At 40.5% G+C, this 20,844-nt stretch overlaps 1 protein-coding gene across 5 annotated transcripts in view; it reads right to left on the bottom strand.

The window, feature by feature from the left end:
* The window catches only part of IKZF2 (IKAROS family zinc finger 2), a 134,465-nt gene that overhangs the window by 38,369 nt on the left and 75,252 nt on the right, over positions 1 to 20,844 (bottom strand). For 4 of the 5 annotated variants that reach the window (XM_089672298.1, XM_089672303.1, XM_089672272.1 and 1 more), the window contains one exon: positions 1,047 to 1,313. In XM_089672298.1, coding sequence (XP_089528424.1) covers positions 1,047 to 1,313 — 267 coding nt within the window. The remainder of the gene's footprint in view (positions 1 to 1,046; positions 1,314 to 20,844) is intronic. The other variant, XM_089672290.1, reaches the window with a different exon arrangement.

The raw sequence follows: 20,844 nt of genomic DNA on the forward strand, positions 1-20,844 counted from the left end.
AAAAACAATTTTTGCTTGCACATGATTGGATGAAAGAAATCAGCAAAGCTTTGCCTCATTTCAGAGCTTCCTCTCAGATCTAAGCAACTGCACTTATAGTGCACTTGCAGTGCACAGTATATTTACCTTTAGTAAATCAACCCCATTGTATCATCTGATTCGAAGGCAGTGTACATCCTTAAAAAACAAAGCCTTATAAACATTATTCTAAACGAACTGCATCCATCACGGTCTGCAGAATGTAAATTAATTGGGCATTTCTGTTAAAACTGATATTTTAGTTTTGAGTAGCTACAGAAGGGATAAACCACTAATCAGCTTTTGATACAAAAGGTGAGCAACAACCAGTAGTATGTTGGGAGCTCACAACTACACCTACCAGACATAACCGGAACTAAACATCTTACTCTTCCAATGGATTTTTCTTTTATTTGTGTTTTATGTTACATTTCAGATAAATCAGTTAGTGAAGATCAGAAGTTAATGTAGAATTCAGGAATCAGTCAGACCTATCTAGGAGCTAGCTAACAACATTGTGACACTAGGGCATATATGTTTGCATTAACCACAACAGAAAGGGCTCAAAACACTTTAGACACCTAGTATAATTTTATAGTCACATTGGCTAACAGGCTGCTGGTATTTGCCCAGTTCTAAGCTCCAGAAAGAACACTACTTTGGCAGCTAATGGAAGAAAGAGACCACATGGTGTATGGGATAATTCAGCCATGATGTCACTGCTGGAATCCAGGAGAACGTTAGAAGCCAGCAGATGATTCAGCCTACCAGCATCTGTCTCTATCATAAATATCAGGTTTGGCTGGGCAGACCCTTTGGGCTTCTCCCACCCATAAATGAAGTAGGCCCATGATTAAAGGAAGTTTGAGGCACAGGTATAGTGTCCATATCCCCCGTCAACAGCATTATATAACATTTTGATGGGCATAAAAATGTGTACCTCCTTTGCAAAATTGAGTAAGACACGCAATAGTATCAGGTAATATTAACATCAGATGCTACAGGCAGTTTGGCTTCTGGCTGCTTACCCGTGTGACTTCTCTTATGGACCATTAGCACATTGGGGCCAATGCAAACCATGCCACAGACGTCACATTTCAGTTTACCATTCGGAAGCCGGATTCCACCATCGAGAGACAGCTCCTGATTCATGCGACTGTCTGAGATCCCATTGGTTTCTGCCAGGGGCTCTTCCAAACCACTCTCATCATCCTGTGCCTGGATTGGAGTATCTCGGCGAAGGGGCTTTCTGTCCCCTTCCTCATCACTCTGCATCTCCATCTTTACGGAGTTTGCTAAAAATAAGAAACATTTACATTAGCATAGAATTTATTTTCCATTATGCATATATGTATATAATAAAAGAAAACATGCTGAGAGAAATATGAGACTGCCATTGTTGACCTCCTTTAGACAATGGTAGTTGTGTCTGGTTTTAATACTTTTAGCCATCAAGTAACCTTTTTGAGTGGGTGCATGACTAACTCGATGGTGTGGTATAAAAGTCTATAGAATAAAACAGCCATTTGGTTTATCCATTCTGCAGATATAGGACTTCAGTATATGTTACGATTTGGATTTGCAATTAACATGCTAGTGGTTTTCTTCTATTACCCCATTGTGCAGATTTAAGCGATGCTTGGAATGTTCTGTAATGAAACCATTTCTACCATTGAGCAGAAATATGGTGGACCCATGTCTTGCAACGATCATTGATGATTTCTTGCATATAAAGCACATGAAACAAAGTACAAACAAATCTTGGCATCTCTGATGTGGGTGTACAGTGAAACTGAAGCCCACAAAATAATGTTAGTTTTGGATAAAGTAATGGGTTAGATCCTCTTCCATTGGCCAGATTTTCCCCTACATCCAGCCTTGATGACTTTCAAGCCATTGCTGAAAATAAACTTCTTGTTTCCCCTTTATGGAGTACATTCTCCATATACAGTATTCCGGCAGAAAAGTTTAAACTCAAACTTTTATAAACACCATAAACGACTTAAGCATTTAGGGTGTTTATAAACTTGCCACCTTCTCCTCAATTATCGTGCATGTTCCGAGAGACCTTCTTTAAAATGTGTGAGAAATGCAACCAGAGACCTTGGCAATTGATGAGGACCTTCAGGTGCCAGCATACTACAGTATGTTTTGATTGTCACAAACCAGAAAGAATGTTCAAAGGTTTTCAGATAAGTTCAGCAGAGTTACCATAAAGTTGGGATAGATGTAAAAGGCAAAGCGTTAACTCAAAAGATTAACTTTTTGGCTTTGGTCTTCTTCAAACAAACTACCATTACAGACACAGTCTACAAACCTAATTGGGTGTCATTTTTAACCAGAACAGGTGCACATGCAAGTATCATTTCGGCTCACAATTAAAAAAAAAAATATATATATATATATATATATATATATATATATATATATAATAAATATATATCTATTTGGACATAATCGAATATTTAGGTGTACCAACAATTTTAGTCCTCATGGTCATGTTCTATTTTAACAACTGTTGAAAACAAAAATTTCAAATGGACATAAAACATGATATTCCCATTTAATGACTGTTGAGAAGAAAAAAAAAAAAAAAAAGAAAAAAAACTGACACATTTAAGCTACTTGCATAAAAAAACAACATCAGAAGGTACCAGATGCACCAAGTAGCTTCAGCTACAGCAAACAGTTTTATGTCAGATATAGTTGACAAATTCTACCTCCAAACTTCTCACCATACGGTTTCATCTTTCTTCTTTCTGGCTCTTTTCCAGCAGGACGAAACAGCTGCCAGGTGTTTTCTGCAAGCTGTTTGCCCCTCTCCTTGTGGTTTGTCTGCATGAGCCCACAAACAAGGTCGTCGGGTCCCTTCCAGTGCAGGAGGGAGTAGAGACCGACCTCATGCAGCCCTCATCTCGTGCTCAGCTCAACTCCATCCTTCCACTTTTAGATCCTGCCGTCAGTACTTGTTGTGTGCCTGTATCCTCTCCCACAGGGATGGAACGGCGAACATCATCTCTCCATAGAGGATAAGTGCTGCAAGAGGGATCTCCTCACTGCTATTCAGAATCTACCTGTATAATAATACAGGCACACCGCTCTGTTGTTGTGCATATGATTAGCAGGGATATACAAAAGTGGTATTACAGTACACGGCTAATATGTAAAAACCATATTTCTCTGCATTACAGTTACATAGAAGAATCCCTTTCCTAGAAGAATGTAGGAGTTGATGGCATCTTTCCGTAACCCAGTAATTGTTAAACCAGCCATTCTAGTAAGGGATATGCAATGTGATAAACTACTATTCCCTGTTGGCTGACAGGGCATGTAGTTCATAATAGCTACAGAACAAGTTTGCCAAACAAAGGCATGACTACCAGAGCATGCTGGGAATTCTGATTTAGTTCCATACTCAGATTCTATGGTGCCCTGTGCAAAATATAAGTCTGATGCCCCCAGGGAATCTTGCCCACTCTTCTTGTAGCCAGTGGTAGCTCTGCTTTCAAATGGGTATCCCATTACCCTGGAAGATGGTTACACAGTGGAGCAGCTGAGTTGCAGCCAGAACAAACTGCTCTCCTACACGGAGAAGCTGAATTGACAAAATTAAAGCCCATTCGAAGTGTACCCCTTTCTGCTACTGTACCCCTGCAAGTTGATATACAACTTTCAAATCACTTAAAATACCCTTTTAATGCTACTTTCTTCCCTTCGGAGCCTTCCGTCAGTATAGTTGTATAACAGCGACACCCCACAGAACAAATGTTTTCATACAGAACTGTATTACAGTAGAGGGTGTGTCAGATCAGTTCTGTTACTGAGTCCTGATTACCGAGTGCACTGGGCCTAACTCTGGTGCCGATTAGACTGCACAGTTATATTTAGGCACTACGCACAACTGTTGTAACAGAAAAGTGAAAAGACTATAAAAATGGAAGTTGTTAGTACAGTGTCTGCTTGACTGCAGATCTATTTCTGTGATTTCAATGAAACCTAGGAAACACGATCAGAAAATCGGACGAAAAATATAGCTTTCGAAGGTATTGTATGGTATCATATATGTTACCAGATTGCACAATTTTCATTTAAGCAGTATGGTTTTCGTCAAAACAAAATCGGAAGAGCAAGACCATGCATGCTCAGAAATGGAAGAATACATTACAATACAACACAGTACATCACTTCCAAGATTGTATTCTGTCAAATGAGAAATAGCTTAACTTTAGTAACTTCATCATTTTTGATACGAGTGTAGCATGAAAAAAAAAAAAACAAAACAAATTCTCATCATGTATATGGGGCTTTAGGCTTTGAAGTGGTTATAAACCCTTACATATACCCAATGAAGTAATTGGCCGCAGGTGATATACAGATGTGAAAAAAATCCTTCTGCATAAGCTGTACCTGCTTATCTGCAATATTCTCTACATCCATTTAAAGTACAGAATTTATAAAGCTTGTCTGAGCTGTCAGAGGAAAAAAAAAAAAAAGGGACGGAGAGCTGAAATGACACACTGCTGAGTTCAGTGAGGGAAGCTCTAAGAGCTAATTGGGGGGAAAGGACACTCCCCACTCACACAGCACACAGAGCTGAGGCTGTCAATCAGCAGGAGATCCCTCCCATCACCTTTTTAGCTGTGTTGTCAGGAAAAATTATCATAAGTCATTCATGCTGAGAGCAGAGGAAAGAGGCAGCAGAGAGAAATGACACTCTGGATTGACACAAATACACACTATAAAGCAGCGGTCTCCAAACTGTGGCCTGGGGGCCGGATGTGGCCCTTTGCTTGCCTTTATCTGGCCCTTGGATTACTATTCCACCAACTGCTACCAATGATGGCGCACTATTCCTCCTACTGACACAATCAATTGGGAATTATTCATCTCATTGATATTAACAATGGGACACTATTCCTCCCATTAAAACCAGTGATGGGGCTTTGATTCCAGGGCATTTTCTACTCCTACCGGCTACATTCCTCCTAAATCCTGAAGGTCGGTAAACTGGCCCCTTGCTTGGAAAGTTTGGAGACCCCTGCTATAGAGGGACATGCTATGTTCCAGTTTCAGGTCAGAAGTTTAAAACTTTAAAGCTGTATGCTGTCAGCTTATGATTTGCCACATCTGGATGTCAGACAGATGGCAACAATGTACAGTACACATTGCATTTTACATACTACCTAACTCTGCAAGAAGAAAGGGAATATTAGGAGTGATCGTCCCTCTACCTTCCACCACCTAACAAGCTCCTATGGTGCTGGGTTCTACAAAGCATAGAATGACTAGGAAAAATGGGAGAGGATATATGCCCTATGTGAAAATGCGAGGGACTTTACTAAAATTTAAAGGACTACTAAGATGAAGACAGCAATGAATTCCTCTACCAGAATGGCACCACGTGCAAGTGACAAGTCTAAAGCTGGCTATACACATTAAAATCTCATTGTACCATCTCCTTCAAATGTTGGCTGTCTAAGTAGTGTAAAGGCCAACCTGAATAGACTGTTCAGTTATGCCATCAGAATACACAGTTGTGGGAAATCTAAAAGGTAATCGTCCAGAATTTGTAGCGATTGTGCCATGCATGCTCATCTTCAAGCTGTTTAAGTTCTGAATCAAGAGTAAGCACCACAATATGCGTCATAGCGGCACAGCAGCAGAACAGAACACATTTAAACTTAGGTTCTAGTTGTAACAGTTACAAAGATGAATGTATGACTACTTTCATATTAGTAATCATATAGAAATATTATGCCTTATTGTTAATCAGTATCTGATTATGGTGACAGTTTGCCAAGCACAGTAAAGACTTCATGCAGCTTCAGAATTTGGTATACGATTTCTTACATGATAAACTCATTATGTTCTTTATGTACTAAAAGAAATCTTTTTCTTTGAAACAGTTAATCAGTGTCAAAGTGAAATCCATCTCTGCACCATTGTTTTTCCTGGAAATACTGCTACTATTTCCGCCTTAAAGTAGAAAACAGCACCTTTAAGTCAGTATAATTTATGTTTTGCAACCATCTTGTGCTCGTCCATTGATAAGGGAATAAGACAAGCATCGCACCATTACGAAAGACAACACTATCTTTCTTTCCTTAAGTCAGTTGTGCAAAATTCTCAGTAACTGCCTCTTCCTGCATTCACATGAACAGACCTTATTCAATATAAAGCTGTTATTCTTAAGTGATAAAACGTCAAAGTGCATCAACATATAGCAAACAATTAGAATCCATGTACTACTGGTCTAACCTGAGAAGAGTGAGATTGGGAAAAAAAAAAAAAAAAAGTTATATTTTTAATGCAGAAGAGACTTACTAGGTCTCTTCTGCATTAGGCCCCATTCACTTGGGGTGATTAGCTGCATGCCCCATGCAGGGCCATCTTTTACCGGTACAGCAATGCACTGGTGTGGTGTGTATCCCCATGCTGGCATCCCATTGTTGCCTATTGGGACACACGGTTGCACAGACACGTTATGTCCCAATATGCCATGAGGTTGGGGGCTAATGCACACTGGGAGTTCGGGGACCCACACACAGGCACACAACAGCTGTTTCTGTGCAACCGCGACATGAGGTTGGGGGCCCTCTAACTCATACAGGGAGTTTGGGGACCCACACACACATACGCCATATTGGGACACAGCAGCTGTGTCCATGTTGCCTCATGTCCCAATAGACAACAATGGGACAGTGGCATGGGGATGCACACAACACCGATCCATCACTATGCCTGTAAAAGATGGTCCAGCATAGTGCATGCAGCAAATCACCCCATGTGAACGGGGCCTTGAGGTTGAGGCAACAAGATGATTGGATGCCTGACCATGAGAGGAATTGATGTCATCTTGGCCAGGCCAATCAAACTGGCCTAAAATTGCTATCTGGAAGAAGATCAGCTGAAGAGGTCAGCGACCAGCAGGAAGCTTTGGAACACTGCAGCACTGAAGAGGTGAGTATAGTTCCACATTAACAGTTAGTGCTTCAAATACAATTCTAGGCTCCTGTATGACACTCTAAACAAGCCCCAAATCCAGTTACTATGTGATGCACAAGCCTCAGATTAAAGAAAACACTTCCTTTACCCAAAGCCAAATTCTCCTTTATTTGTATCACACACTCAAGCTCCCAGACACTGTCGCTCACAGTTGGAGGGTTTCAGCAGTACAGATAGTGTTGTTAATCCATAAAGCCGTGGGCAGGACATTTCTTCCTCCCACTGTAGCATAAAACAGACAAAACCAACATAAGAATGGCAACTCTACTCTGAATTCAGGTGCAGTGCAGCATTGTTGACACACCATCACAGGAAGCTGCATTAGGTTGACTTCTCTAGAAGGCTCAATAGGTATAAATGGGACTTTGCAGGAGGATTAAGAGAAACCTACATGTGGAGATGAGCTTAAATCAAGTGAGGACACAAAGCAGTTCTAATTTGAAGAATAAGAAGTCTTTACACAACGGGGCAATTAATCTATTCACGCTTAGTGGGTAAATGCATTACACTCTTGCTTTGCAGCAATGGGGTAATGGGTTTCCCTTTCGGGTAACCCTAGTTTCTTTCTACAAACCCAACTTATCCCATCCAGACAGGTCCTATGTGCATTTCTACCACTGTGCAGAACTGAACAGTATATGTGAGTGTGTGTGTATAGAACACACCTTTTCCTTTATTAGCCTACACCGTCAGAGTTCGAGCTTTAAAAAAAAAAAAAAAATCATAATAAATTGTCAAAACTCCCCTGGATGTTCCAGGAGTAAATATCGCTTGCTGTGCGCACACATAAAAGAAAGATACTAAAGTGTGCAGGGAAAACCACAACACCGTCTCCCAGCATATCCCAGCTGTAATATTAGGAAAGTCCCTAAGGTCTCATTACTCATTTGTAACCCAGAAGACGAGATATCCTGACCTTACAGTGTTTCACATCAAGAAATCCGCAACGAGACACAGCAAAGAAAGAATTAGTGCTAAGTGAATAGGCAAAGGCAGGAGTGCAAAAGGCAATCATATATAATTTAGAGCCAAAGTCCAGCCCAAATGTACACGTCTTTTTACAAACTGGCACTGGTCAAGCGATTTCCTAAAAGGAGAATTAAATAATTCTTTGCCCCCACTGGTGAAACTGCCCATTCTTATGAACATCTGGTAAGAAATTGAACTGTATATTTATTTCAGTCTTGCAACAATACAACACATTCATATCTCTCACTGGACTCATACCTAGAGAAAATGACATTTATAGGCCTCAAGCACAGTGTCTAAGTGGTTAGCACTTCTGCCTAGCAGCACTAGGGTCGTTGGTTTGAATTCCAACCACGGCACTACCTGCCAGTAGTTTGCATGTTCTCCCTGTGCGGGTTTTCTCCAGGTACTCCAGTTTCCTCCCCCACTCTAAAGACAGGCTGGTGTGTTAATTGGCTCCTGTCTAAATTGGCCCTAGTATGTGTATGAGTTAAGGACCTTAGATTGTATGCTCATTGAAGGCAGGAACTGATGTGAACGTAAAATATATAAGTAAAAGCGCTGCATAAACCAATTGCGCTATACAAGTACCTGTAATAGATAAATAAATGCAAGCACACTGGACCTATTTTCAGCTTTGGAGTCTGGACTTTTTCTGCCTCTAAATGCCCAAATGTTAGGATAGGTGTCCATGCACATGCTTTTAGAGGAGTTTAGAGGCAGAAAAAACCCACTGCCAGTATCTCCATGAGCAGCAGTGTTTTGGCAGAAAAAACACTCGAAACCTGTAAAATGCGCCTAAGTGCTGGGCACGTTAAGCGCGTCAATGTTAATTAATTTCAATGACCAGAAGAAATTATTATTCTAGCCAATGAAATGACTTAATGTCCAAGCACTTGATGCCCTTAAACATGTTACAAACTTTGCGAGCGTCAAGCGCTTTCTCTGCCAGAACGCTGTGGCTGCCAAGAGGGGAAGTCTTTTAGGAGAGTTGGCAAAGTGTCCTGTGTGCATGAGGCCATATAGTTGTATTTTGACGTTGCGAATAGGAATTCAGAGCATGACACCATGGAAAGATAGAATCATACCCATGAAATGACTGTTTTGCTCTCACTGCAGCTTTCTCCAAAGTAGCTTGGACAGATATCACTGGAACAAGGGGACCCATTGTAAGATTTCGCATTTATTTCTGCTCCAGGGACAGCTCAGAATTCTAGATTTTCTCTCTGTTTCAGTCCCAGTAGCAAAGATCACCAAAACAAAAAGATATGATGAATCTACACACATATGTAGTCAAAGCAGTTATTTTTAACATGCTTGCCTTATACAAAATTCTGACCAACTTTGTTGCAATCTGTATGTACAATTAAAATGTGGTCAGTATGACCATAGTGCCATAACCCCATAAATCACAGCACTGGTTATAAAACCCCAAAAATATATGAATAAGTAACACGCCATTTATCATAAATTACATGAATTAGGTAGATCTATCTCTTTGGTAGTGAATTTACCTCAGGAGGGCCAGTCCATCCAAAATAGATATTCAATTTCACCAGTAAATGACATCTGGTAGACACGACACCTCCTGAATATTGCTCTCTTTGGAGGCTCCAGTGGTGGGATGTCCCTTTTACAGTACCTGACTCTGTTCCTCCCCACCTGTTCATTTTGTTCTTTCTGCCCACCTTTTGGTGGTCACATCTCATGCTTCAATTCTCTAACAGGGGTTTCCAAACTTTCAAAACAAAGGATCAGTTTACAATCCTTCAGACTTTAAGGGGGCCTGACTGTGGCCAGTGTGAATAGAAAATGCCAGACATCAAAAGGGAGTAAAAAATGCCCCATCATTGGAATCAGTGAGAGGAATAGTGCACCATCATTGGTACTGGTGGGAGGAATACTGTCCCATTGGTGGAACTGATGGGAGGAAATAATGCACTATTGTTGGTATCACGGGAAGTAATAGTGCTCCATCATTGGTGTTAGTGGGAAAAAATAGTGACGTCGTTGGTGTCAGTGGGAGGAATAGTGTCCCATTGCTGATGTCAGTGAAAGGAATAGTTTGCCATCACTGATGTCAGTAGGATAAAGAGTGCCCTGTTGTTGGTGTCAATAGGACTAATAGTGCCCCATTGTTGATATCAGTCAAAGCAATAATCCCCCACTGTTGGAGTCAATGGAAGGAATAGCGCCTTGCCTCTGTGGGAGGAATAGTGCTTGAGAAAGGCAGCAAAGGTCCACATCTGGCCCACGGGCCACAGTTTGGAGACCACTGCTCTATAATATATGATAAATAAAACTTCTATCAGACTTCTAACTCCTTTCTAAGGCTTCAGATGCTATGATATAAGTGAAGGAACAAAGATGAGATTTCCCAAGAAGAGTCACTGTGCTATGAAAAACACACAGTGGTTTAGCTTTCCAGCAAAATATTAGTTTTCAGCTATCTAACCTTGTTAAGAGTGATGGCCTAGGTCACTGTAACCTGTTATCTGCAATTTCATGTAACTTTTGTTATGTCTTTCGCCAATGAGTGGAAGCGTTCAATATTTACAGGTTTTTGTAACAGAACCAGGGCTCTAACTACTTAAAGCTCCTTCATGCTGAAGAATGTCTACTCACTAGGAGAGGTTACAATCTTGAAGGGTAACCATTCCCCTGAAGTATATGAGCAAAAATTCATTCCTTGTGGCCTTGCATCAAATGCATTATGCAGTAGCAGCATGCAAGTAGGGTTCTATAGAAAGAAACAAAGGTGGGATTCTATCTAAATAACATACTCATGGAAAGCTTTAAAATTACCCAGTGGGTAAGGAACTGTCTGAAAAGACAGTCAAAGTAACTGGCAGTTTGAGAACATATAGTTCATGAAATTAGACTTCAACATTTGAAAATGATCATTAGAAAAGAAGACTTGTAAAAGTTTCTCTAATTTAGGTATCAAACATGTTGATCACGATGTTCCCATGATCGTGGCCATGTCACAGGCAGATCAGTACCACAATGTGCCAGCCACCAGCTCCAGACTAGTCCACTACATCCCAAGACCTCAGATCAGAATGGAAAGTCACTGTAGAGTCGAAGAAGTCCTGGACTCCATCTCGGTTCTAATATGTCATATAAAAAAAAAGCCAAATGGAAACCTGGGAGAGCTTCCCTCACTCTGCTAGGTGACGATGCATCGGAGGTCTGGTAAGCCTCTGGTCAAGTGTGCCTTTCACTAATCTGCAGTCCCCTCACATCATTGACTTAATAATAGGACCTACTTTGCAGGAATACCGTACCATTTATGGATTGTATGAACTAGTTTTTATAATTCTCATTTGCTGTAATTTTACAGAGGGACGCAGAATGTGCTGTAATTAGGGGGCATAGGTTTGTACTGGAACTAAGGGTATTTTTGCTTGTGGGGTTAGTTACTCCTGACCTCTGCAATGTGCATTACATACGACCGAACCCCTCAAGTCTGCGTCATACTACAGACCCCCAAAGATTACACCATAACTGACCCCTAAACTCTTCAAACTTTGTTTTACTTTTAAAATGGAACTTTCACTGTAATTTCCTTTGAAACTATAAAAAAAGTCACCCTTGTGATACCCAATGTCTTTCATGTTGTTCGGGAAGTTCTCCAGCTCTCCAGAGTACCCTACTCTTGCTCTAAACATTCTTTATTCCAAGGAGATAAACAGGACAGTGGAACACTGTTTGGCATCAAACTAGTCATTTGTATCGTAGATATTCTTCACTCATAAGTATAAATGTGATGCACAATTATAAAAGTGGGATTAATAAAAGGAGGTAACTTTTTAGGAAAGCTTAGCTTATTTATTTTCACTAATATTTTGATACCATCAATAGCCAGGTTTTCAATGGGTTAATTGCAGGCTACTGAAATAAAAAAAAAAGTGCAATGACACCCCAGGATGCCCACTCATTCAGCTAGTTTACAACTGCTTAACATTCAGAGTAAGATTCAGATAAAAGAATTAAGCACATTTTCCCCTTAGTGATACAGGGGAGAATTATGACTGTACACGACTTTCAAAGCAAACTCCACCCAAAACTTATATCCACGTTTCAGACATTTGCTGGCAACGTTACTGGCTAACTCCATAGAGACCATCAAGAATCCCAAGTTTTGTCAAGGTGCCACTACCACTACAGTACCAAGCTCGTGGGTAACATCCTTTGTAGGTCACTGTGCAGACTTGGATAACGGATTTGTCCTTTTGCAAGGGAATATCACATCTGTTATGTCCTTGTGTGTAAGTGAAAAAACACAAAACTACACTATAGAAATCTTGTCAATGGGTTTTTAAGCAGATATTAGGAGGTCAGTGGGCGATACGAACAAAGTGTGCCCAAGACAAAATGACAGTTATGTCTAATAAACATTTATTGGAGCTATTTCAAAGTGGTCTATGGAGGCAAGCAGAACAAAGCCCTTCTTGGACCTATAGGCTCCAATCTTTCCTTTAAAAAACAAAAACAAAAAAACAAACACCTGTTCCTCTTAAAGCGGAGCTCCAACCAAAAGGGGAATTTCCGCTTTAAAGGACTGCTCCCGCGCTCCCTATTAAGGATTGACACCTTTGGGGAGCTGGAACACAAATTTGACAGGTTCCCGCTCCCACTTTCATTCCGATCGCCTAGGCGATCGGAAGCGGAAGGTATCCTCCCTCCCTCGTGACAGGTCCCAGAAGACTACAGAACCATTCACGAAGCGCAGCGCTACTTGGTAGCAAGCTATCACAGCCGGGTGCCCACATTGAAGATGACGGCCTCCTGGAATACAGGAAGGCTGGTGAAACGAGCTGCAGAGGACACACCACGGGACCGAGGAACAGGTAAGTGGCTGTTTTTAAGAGTCAGCAGCTACCGTTTTTGTAGCTGCTGGCTTTATTTTTTGATAAAGCGGAGTTCCACTCAACCTAAGTTGTGTACACACTATAAGAAAATTGGAAAAATTCCGTATGAGGAATGATCGGTTGATTATCTGATCATTAGTATAGTGCTTTTGACAGCTGATTCCAACTGTTCAGATGAAAAAACCCGAACGTCTGTTTTTCGCTCAATATGTACAGTAATCATATGGAAATAAATTGAATAGAAAAAAAATGCACATGATCAGAAGAAAAAAAAAAAAAAAAACAAAAAAACACACAACAACCTGGAAGAAGGTGGAAACGAACACAGAAATCATACACAAGATTGTTTGCTTTTGTTGTTGGAGAGTTTTGGTACACGCTAATACCATTGTCGGTTACATCATGATACACACCTTTGCGTAAAATCAGGTGATCGTTAATCCGATTTTCTCATGGTGTGTACCCCACTTAATATACCCTGAGCTAAAGAAAAAAAAAAAAAAAAGGAAGAAGTACTTCTATTGTTTACGTTTTACCACTAGTATCTATTGTTGCCTTTTGTCAACTAGTGTAGCATAGGTGTCCATGTGTAAAAGGTATTAAAAACTAAGTTTTGCACACAATGATCTGCTTTTATTTAAAAAATTTGAATTGATGGAAGGACTGCAACAACTAATTAATTAAAAGGTGTATGCAGGAACTGTAAATTCTTTCACTTCTGTACACCATAGGTAAGAGTACATTTAGTACTTTGTCCAAGTGCTTAATAAGTCTTGCTATTAGGTCAGACTGAGAACATTCCTCCCCGTGTAGCGTCCGACACATAGCTTGGAAGGAGCCGGCCGCTTGTCTCGGCTCCAAGCACAAGACAAGAGGTGGCAAGAGGAATGCAGAAGAGGAGGGGGCATGTCAGCTAGGCTTAGGAAGCACCTAGCAAAATGGGACAAAATACTATGTACATTTACTTTGTTAAATTTGTTCCACACTTTTTTAAAGGGTATTTAAAGCTTCTGCCAAGTTTTGATTGCTGCCCGATTCCCTGCTAGAAGATTAATGGAGGGAAGCACAGTGGGTAAGTGGTTAGCACTTAATGTAGCAGCACTAGTGTAGTTGGAATTCCAACGATGGTACCACCTGCATGGTGCATGTTCTCCCTGTGTGTGGAGGTCTCCAACCACACTCCAAACACATGCTGGTAGGTTAATTGACCCCTGTCTAGATTGGCCCTAGTACGTCTATAAAGGAGTTAGGGCAGGGAGTGATGTGAATGATAGATATAGATATATATATATACATATATACACACACACACACACACATATATACACACATATACATACACACACACACACACACACACATATATATAAATACACATATACATATATATACACACACACACACACACACACACACACATAACGCAGTCAGATTTACACAATATATAGAAGTACCTGTAATAAATATCCTTCTAAGAAAATTAGAAAACTAAGTTAAGGCAGAACAGTACATAGCTGCAAAAAATTTTTGCTTCAATCATTTTTGTTGACAAGTAAATTTTCAGGTTTACAGAATACAACATATATATCTGTATGCTTTACAGTAGTACTTGTACAAAAACAATGGTTATATTTCAACATCAAATAATATAATATTATACTGGAACGTGTTGACAGTCATCACATTGGGCTTATCACATATTGCTGGAAAAATTAAACCATCGTTTCAGTCTCTCCGACAGTCGACTGCGGTGCTGAGGGTTCCAGCATAGGATATAAAATCACAAAGTACAGAAGTATATCAAAAGAGAAAAGCTTTCAGCATATGCAATTACCTAAAGTCTGACGGCCAGCAAGTTTGTACGGTTCAAAAGAAAAAGGCATTGCAATTTAGCTGTCATTTTTTCAGTGAGGTTTGAAAGATACTGTTACTGTGGGCAACAAAGACAAGTTTTTTTTTCCTGATATTTGGATAAATAAGGCCAATAATTTCTTCGTACAAAATGTTTTTATAACCGAGCTTTAGGCAAAAAACACAAAATGCAGTGATGAATAAACCATACGAACAGCCACTTAACGATGTCTGCATTTTATTTCTGGATGCATAGCTTACCAGATGATCGAACGATCCATGACAATTGTGGTCAGCTACAATACAAAGGCCTGCTTGTGACATGAGGCCTATTCAGCATATTCTGGACTAAGCCAACATGCTGCCAGCATGGTCCTGAACATACAAGGTTTATCCCACCCAAAATCAATGAAGTTGGTTTGTATAGTAGCTGGGAAATGGAGATTCAGGTGTTTTATCCTTTAAGAGTAATAAGCCTTCCAAATACTGATCTTTGACTACAGAATTATTAGCCTTTATGTATGTAAATGTCCAAACGTGGGAGAGTGGGAGTGGTTTACCAGAAGAAAACTGGGCAGGGCTGACACCATTCATTCCGCAAAAATGCTCTATGTTGTCCCCCCAACAGGACTGACGATCTGAGTGCATTTCCTGCAGATCAACGGGTATTTCTTTTAGCCCTTTTGGCAGCCCTTTAAGTGGGCTTTAATGCCCAGGAGGTGGAACAGCTTCTATATCATGACTGCTGTGATTGACACACAGTCACATGATTGGGAATCCATGCCGCTAGTGCCCAAATCAGAAGCTGTGACAGAGTTGGCGGTGACTATTCAGTCAACGTGCTGGCAGTGCGCAGTAAGGGGGTTCTCCGTACACAACATCAGGCTGCTGTGGACACCCACTTTTTCTGCAACGCATACATGCACCATGTGCTCATCAAGAGCCTAAAAGCGGAAGCATAGGGAACAGTGCATATTTTGCAGAGATGCTCTGCATATTTCTTTTGTTATTTAAAAAAAAATAAGTTCTTCTGGGAGTACATTAAGGCTCCATGCACACTAGCATTTTTTAAGTTTAAAAAATGCTGGTAATAGCATTTTGTAGTGGCGTTTAGGAGCATTAGCATTTTTACAGTACACATAGAGGGGGGAAAAAAAAAAAAAAAAAGCTAGAAAAAAAAAAAAAAAAAAAAAAAAGCTGTTCGAAGAGCTCCAAAAAAACAAAAAAAAAACAAAAAAAAAAAACACTACAATAATAATTTTTTTTTAATACTTATTACTATACTAGGAGCAGAAGAAAAATGCTAATAACAGCTTCTAGGAGCTTAAAAAAACCGCTAGTGCGCATGAAGCCTAAAAAGCCAATAATACTTGGGGGTTGATTTACGAAAACTGGAGAGTGCAAAATCTGGTGTAGCTGTGCATGGCAGCTAATCAGCTTCTAACTTCAGCTTGTTCAATTAAGCTTTGACAAAAAAACAAAACAAAAACTAAACAAAAACCTGGAAGCCAATTGGATTCTATGCGCAGCTGCACCAGAGTTTGCACTCTCCAGCTTTAGTAAATCAACCCCTTGATGTCACCTAAAGTTAACTAATTTATTATTGACCACAGTTCTCCTTCAGAAAGATAAATAAAGGATCACATGAATATACTTGCTGTACACTATGCTTGTTTGTTATGGACTAAAGTACAGTTCTCAGGCACTTTCAAGCTCCAAAATTCATTCAAATGGCTGCAAAGCCAAAGTAAATAAACTACATTGTATGGCCGCTCTTCATCTCCTCCATCTGTCATAGCTGAATAATGCATAACTTTACAAGGTCACGTGAATCATTTTCATTACAGGTTACAATACACCGGTAGATCAAACCGTATAATTTCTCAAAATAGCTGTACTTTTTTTAATATAAATTAATCAGTGAGCTTCAGCCCACTGAATCTGCCTAGGTTAAGGTGATGTCATTTGTTTGCTGCAGGGAGAAAGCAGCATTTCCTCAGTCTTTTCTCCCCAGCGATCAGACTGCAACACTGTAGCAACTCACAAGATGAGAGGAAGAATCAGCAGCCAAAGTGTGACTGACATTTATGAACACATGTGCTCGCTAAGGCCCCTTTGCACACAATCGATCCGATTGGGTCTGCCTGTCCATTTTTCAGGTGGACCCGATCAGACCCTCCATTCTCCTGTATAGAAAGGCAGATGTAAATGAACTTGTCTGTTTACACCCACCTACCTCCAATCCGATCAACTAAAAACAAACAGAAGGGTATCCGCTCCCCTCCATCTGGGTAGATCAGAGGGCAGTCGTGTGTAAACAGACAGCCAGTCCGTTTACATCCAACCAGAGCAAAGCAGGCTATGGCTATGTCTACACTGCAAAAGCGGAGTGGACACAGACCTGTCATCCGCCCACAACGGTCTGCTCAGTGGGGATCAGCAGATAGATCGCCACTGAGCAAGCAGATTCTGTCCGTGTGAAAAGGGCCTAAGTGAGCATCTTTGTCCAGGAAGAAGATGCTGAACCAGAATGATGGCTGAAAAAAAATGGTGCCATCCTTCTGGAAAGAAAAGCAGATGAAAGTATTGCTGGGGGTGTACTGTGATCTCTGCAACGGGTAAGAAATACCTGGAGGGGTTATACGTATGTACATATTACTTAGCATGTAGTCAATTATTAAAAAAAAAAAAATTCAACTCTCCCAGCCAATACACTGGAGCTTGAAAAATTAGCCTTTGGTTGTAATGTCTTAACTTACACAACTCACCAAAAAATATCTCCAACTGTAAACCCAGTCAGTGTTCCTTCTTGGGGGGGGGGGGGGGGGAGTGACAGATCCTTTTTTAACAAGAGAGTACAAGACAGTAAATCACTACATAGGGTGAGCTGTCAATTCTAGGCTTTATGTGGTTAATCTTAAACTTATTTTATATAATCCCTACAAAGCGCGTTGACACTCCATAAATCGCTACAAGTAAAGAAATCATGCTGCCACATCTGTCTGGTTTTCCTAAATGAAGGTGTTTGGAAGCTATAATTATATAGATTTAAATGTCCTTTAATTCTTTATGTTTTTCAATATAACCGTTTAACTATACAATTTGCTCAGAATCCACCAATTGCAGCGGAGAACAAACTAGCCTCTGTTTAGAATCGAAGATACATTGTATTTTTACACGGTTACATTTTGAAATGTTTTGACATGGTATTGGATGCATTTTTGCTTACCCTAAAGTGTACCGTCCTTCGTTCTTGCGACTGTACCTGCTTCCCCGTACTCATTTTTTTTACTTTTTTTTCATTATTTTTTTCTTCTTGTCCAAGTGAGTGACGTGTTCTGCTTTTGCTGCCTCCTTTTGCAGTGGACAAAGCTGGCTCGTGTCATTTTGGGCCAGTTTCCTGAACCCGAAAGACAGCCAGCTCATGATGGCAAGGTGGACCAAGATGAAGGTGCGGGACCTGGACTGTCACACCTAAGCAGTAAATTTCAGCATGTGAGACCTCTGCATCACGTGTTTTAAATACCACAATTGCCACACCAGCATTGCACTTGGTTGTGGGGAGTTTATGGCGCTTCCCTAATGGATCGTATTCAAAGGCAGTACTCAACAGGAGCAATTGTTTTCGCCAAGAGATAGAAGAAAAGCATCACAACTGCGGCATGTGAACACCCCTGTCCATTGCCTTTGAAATTGGGGGGGGCACTAAAATCGCAGCCCTAATGCGTATTTTTAGAGCCCCCAAAATACACATTTAAACAAGCTCTTGGGTTATAGTCCAATAAGTGATGGGTGGTAATGTGTAAATTTCAGCCTGGTCAATAGACAGCCTGTCAAGGAAGTAATTCAGAGGAGCACAGGCTACAGCAACAATTGGGCCTCATGTTGTAACCTGTGGCATGTTAATACAGCAAATCAACACCCGTGTTTATTAGCAATTTGGTTCTGTACACAAGTAGTTAACCAAGCTGTTGCTATTGATATACAGCAATCAACATTCATTTGTATTAGTAATTTTGTCATCAGTAGTTAACCAAGCTGCTGGACTTCTTCCTCTTAGAGTTTGTTCAGTACCCCCTACTACCTTAATTAGTACTAGCCATAAGCTCTACAACAATGGTTTTCCATTTATCCCTCTAAAAGCACAAAAAGTGAGCATGAATTTCTGACCCCTACCACCTAATAAACAAGTCCTAAGAGTTAGCAAGGACCTGAATAGTTCAGTACTTCTACATTTGTTCAAGTGACTGCCATGAGAGCAGTACAGAGGCTGCCATTGCTGGCCTCCTTTTAAAAAAATGCTAGTTGCCTGGTTTTAATACCTCTTAAGTCACAACCCAAACAGGCGTGCTGTAAATTAGTGGCAGAATTCCTTATTCTCTATACTTGTTCCAAGTCAGTGACTCATGGAGCATTGACCTAAATTCATCAATGTGACAACAAGGTAACTGGCATTTTTAGAGAAAATGGCCAGCAATTACAGCCTTCGTGGCTCTTTCACAACAGGTTAGCTTTCGAAGACTCAGAGCAATTACACCATCTCTCTTGTAAAATTGTTGAAGATGGCCACACTGGTAGATCATGGTTTATAGTACGTTGTTAGAAGAAGCAGTAAAGAACCGCCACTGTTTAGTACTGAAAAGCACGAGCAGACCTGGCCTATGTATTTAATAAATATGGCTGCTCATTGTACCTAAAAAAATTACAAAATTAAGCACAGGAGCTAGGTTTTTCAAAACATTAGAACATGCTTATACTAGTATTTTCATCTGGAGTTGAGGCTGAGCTGGAAGGACTACAATGATTTAGATAATACAGCCTGGTCACCCACCTCTGTAGTTGAGTGAGGGTCTTAAAAAGGAAAAAAAAGAAACAGAAGTAGGGTGATGATTCCCAGCAGGAAGCTTGGGCTCTTACTCCTGGACACTAGGCAAAAATCTGCCTCTAGCAGATGGAGTTGGCCACTCTCAGGGCCAGCACCTAGACTGTGCTTGTGTTTTTGTGCCTAGTCTTATTCCAAAGGGTGGTGCTATAACCCAGCAGTTAGAGATTCAAGATGTCCGTTGTGTCCTTCAATGAACGAAAGAGAAATGCTCAACCATCACTTACGAGGATTGCACTGTAGTCTCTAATTTGACACTCATGTGCAAAGGGACTTTGTGTTTGCTAACTTGTGTCACGTCTTTCACCATGTTAAAAACAAAGCCGAATCAGTTCACTACACTTTGCAAATGAGCATTTTTTTTTATAGACAATTTTTGCATCGCCCTGTTAAAAGCTAAAAAAACAAAACAAAAAAAAAACAAAACCCTAACACTGGTTAGGTGGTGCCTTTGTACATCTAGTTTGTTCTCCGGCCTACTAAATAAATGCAGACAAAATTACTGGAACACTGTGCAGGGGAAAAACAACATTGCTATTAGCCTACCATGAACAAGATCGTATTTTCATCAGCAAGCAATTATTCATTTTCGGACAGGAAATATTAATGCACAGCAAGACGCCTTCAGTATGTACAGCAAGACACATATATTACACAAAATGAAACCTATCACCACCCTCATCTCTTGACAATGCAGGTAATGATGTTTTCTACCAGGACTGTGCCCTTCTAGGAAATAATTGCATAAAAAACAACTGTGGGACATGAAATATAGGATCCCCCTACCTGACACACCCTGCTCTGCTCTGGCAGCACCAAGACTAGCTCACAGTCATGAAACCGGTTCCAAGTCATCATCCTTAGAAAGTCGCTGCAGCTAATGAATTCACCCCCTGGCTGACCCATTTCAGCCTTGCTCAACACAGGAGCCTCCTTCAATATACAGTTCAGTGTAAAACTGTGGGAAGGGTGTCTTACATTCCTGTTAAATGCTATACGTGGATGAAATCAGCATGTCTGGAATCCTTTTATGACACCTAGAATTAAAGTGTATGTCAGAACAAAAGAAGAAAAAAACCCGTGTACTACATGTCTCCAATACATGCACATCTCCCCTTGTTTTATCCCTTTAAAGAACCTGCAAGCACATAAAAAACACCCAAAGTAAAGCGCACAGCTCTAAAGCCAACCATCGATGGTTTGAATCCCTGCTGAACCGGCTGAGATCTGATCCATCTATGTGCA

The sequence above is a fragment of the Staurois parvus genome, unplaced genomic scaffold (assembly GCF_062004578.1).
Source record: "Staurois parvus isolate SC_StPar_1 unplaced genomic scaffold, SC_StPar_1.0 ptg000011l, whole genome shotgun sequence".
Lineage (NCBI taxonomy): Eukaryota > Metazoa > Chordata > Amphibia > Anura > Ranidae > Staurois > Staurois parvus.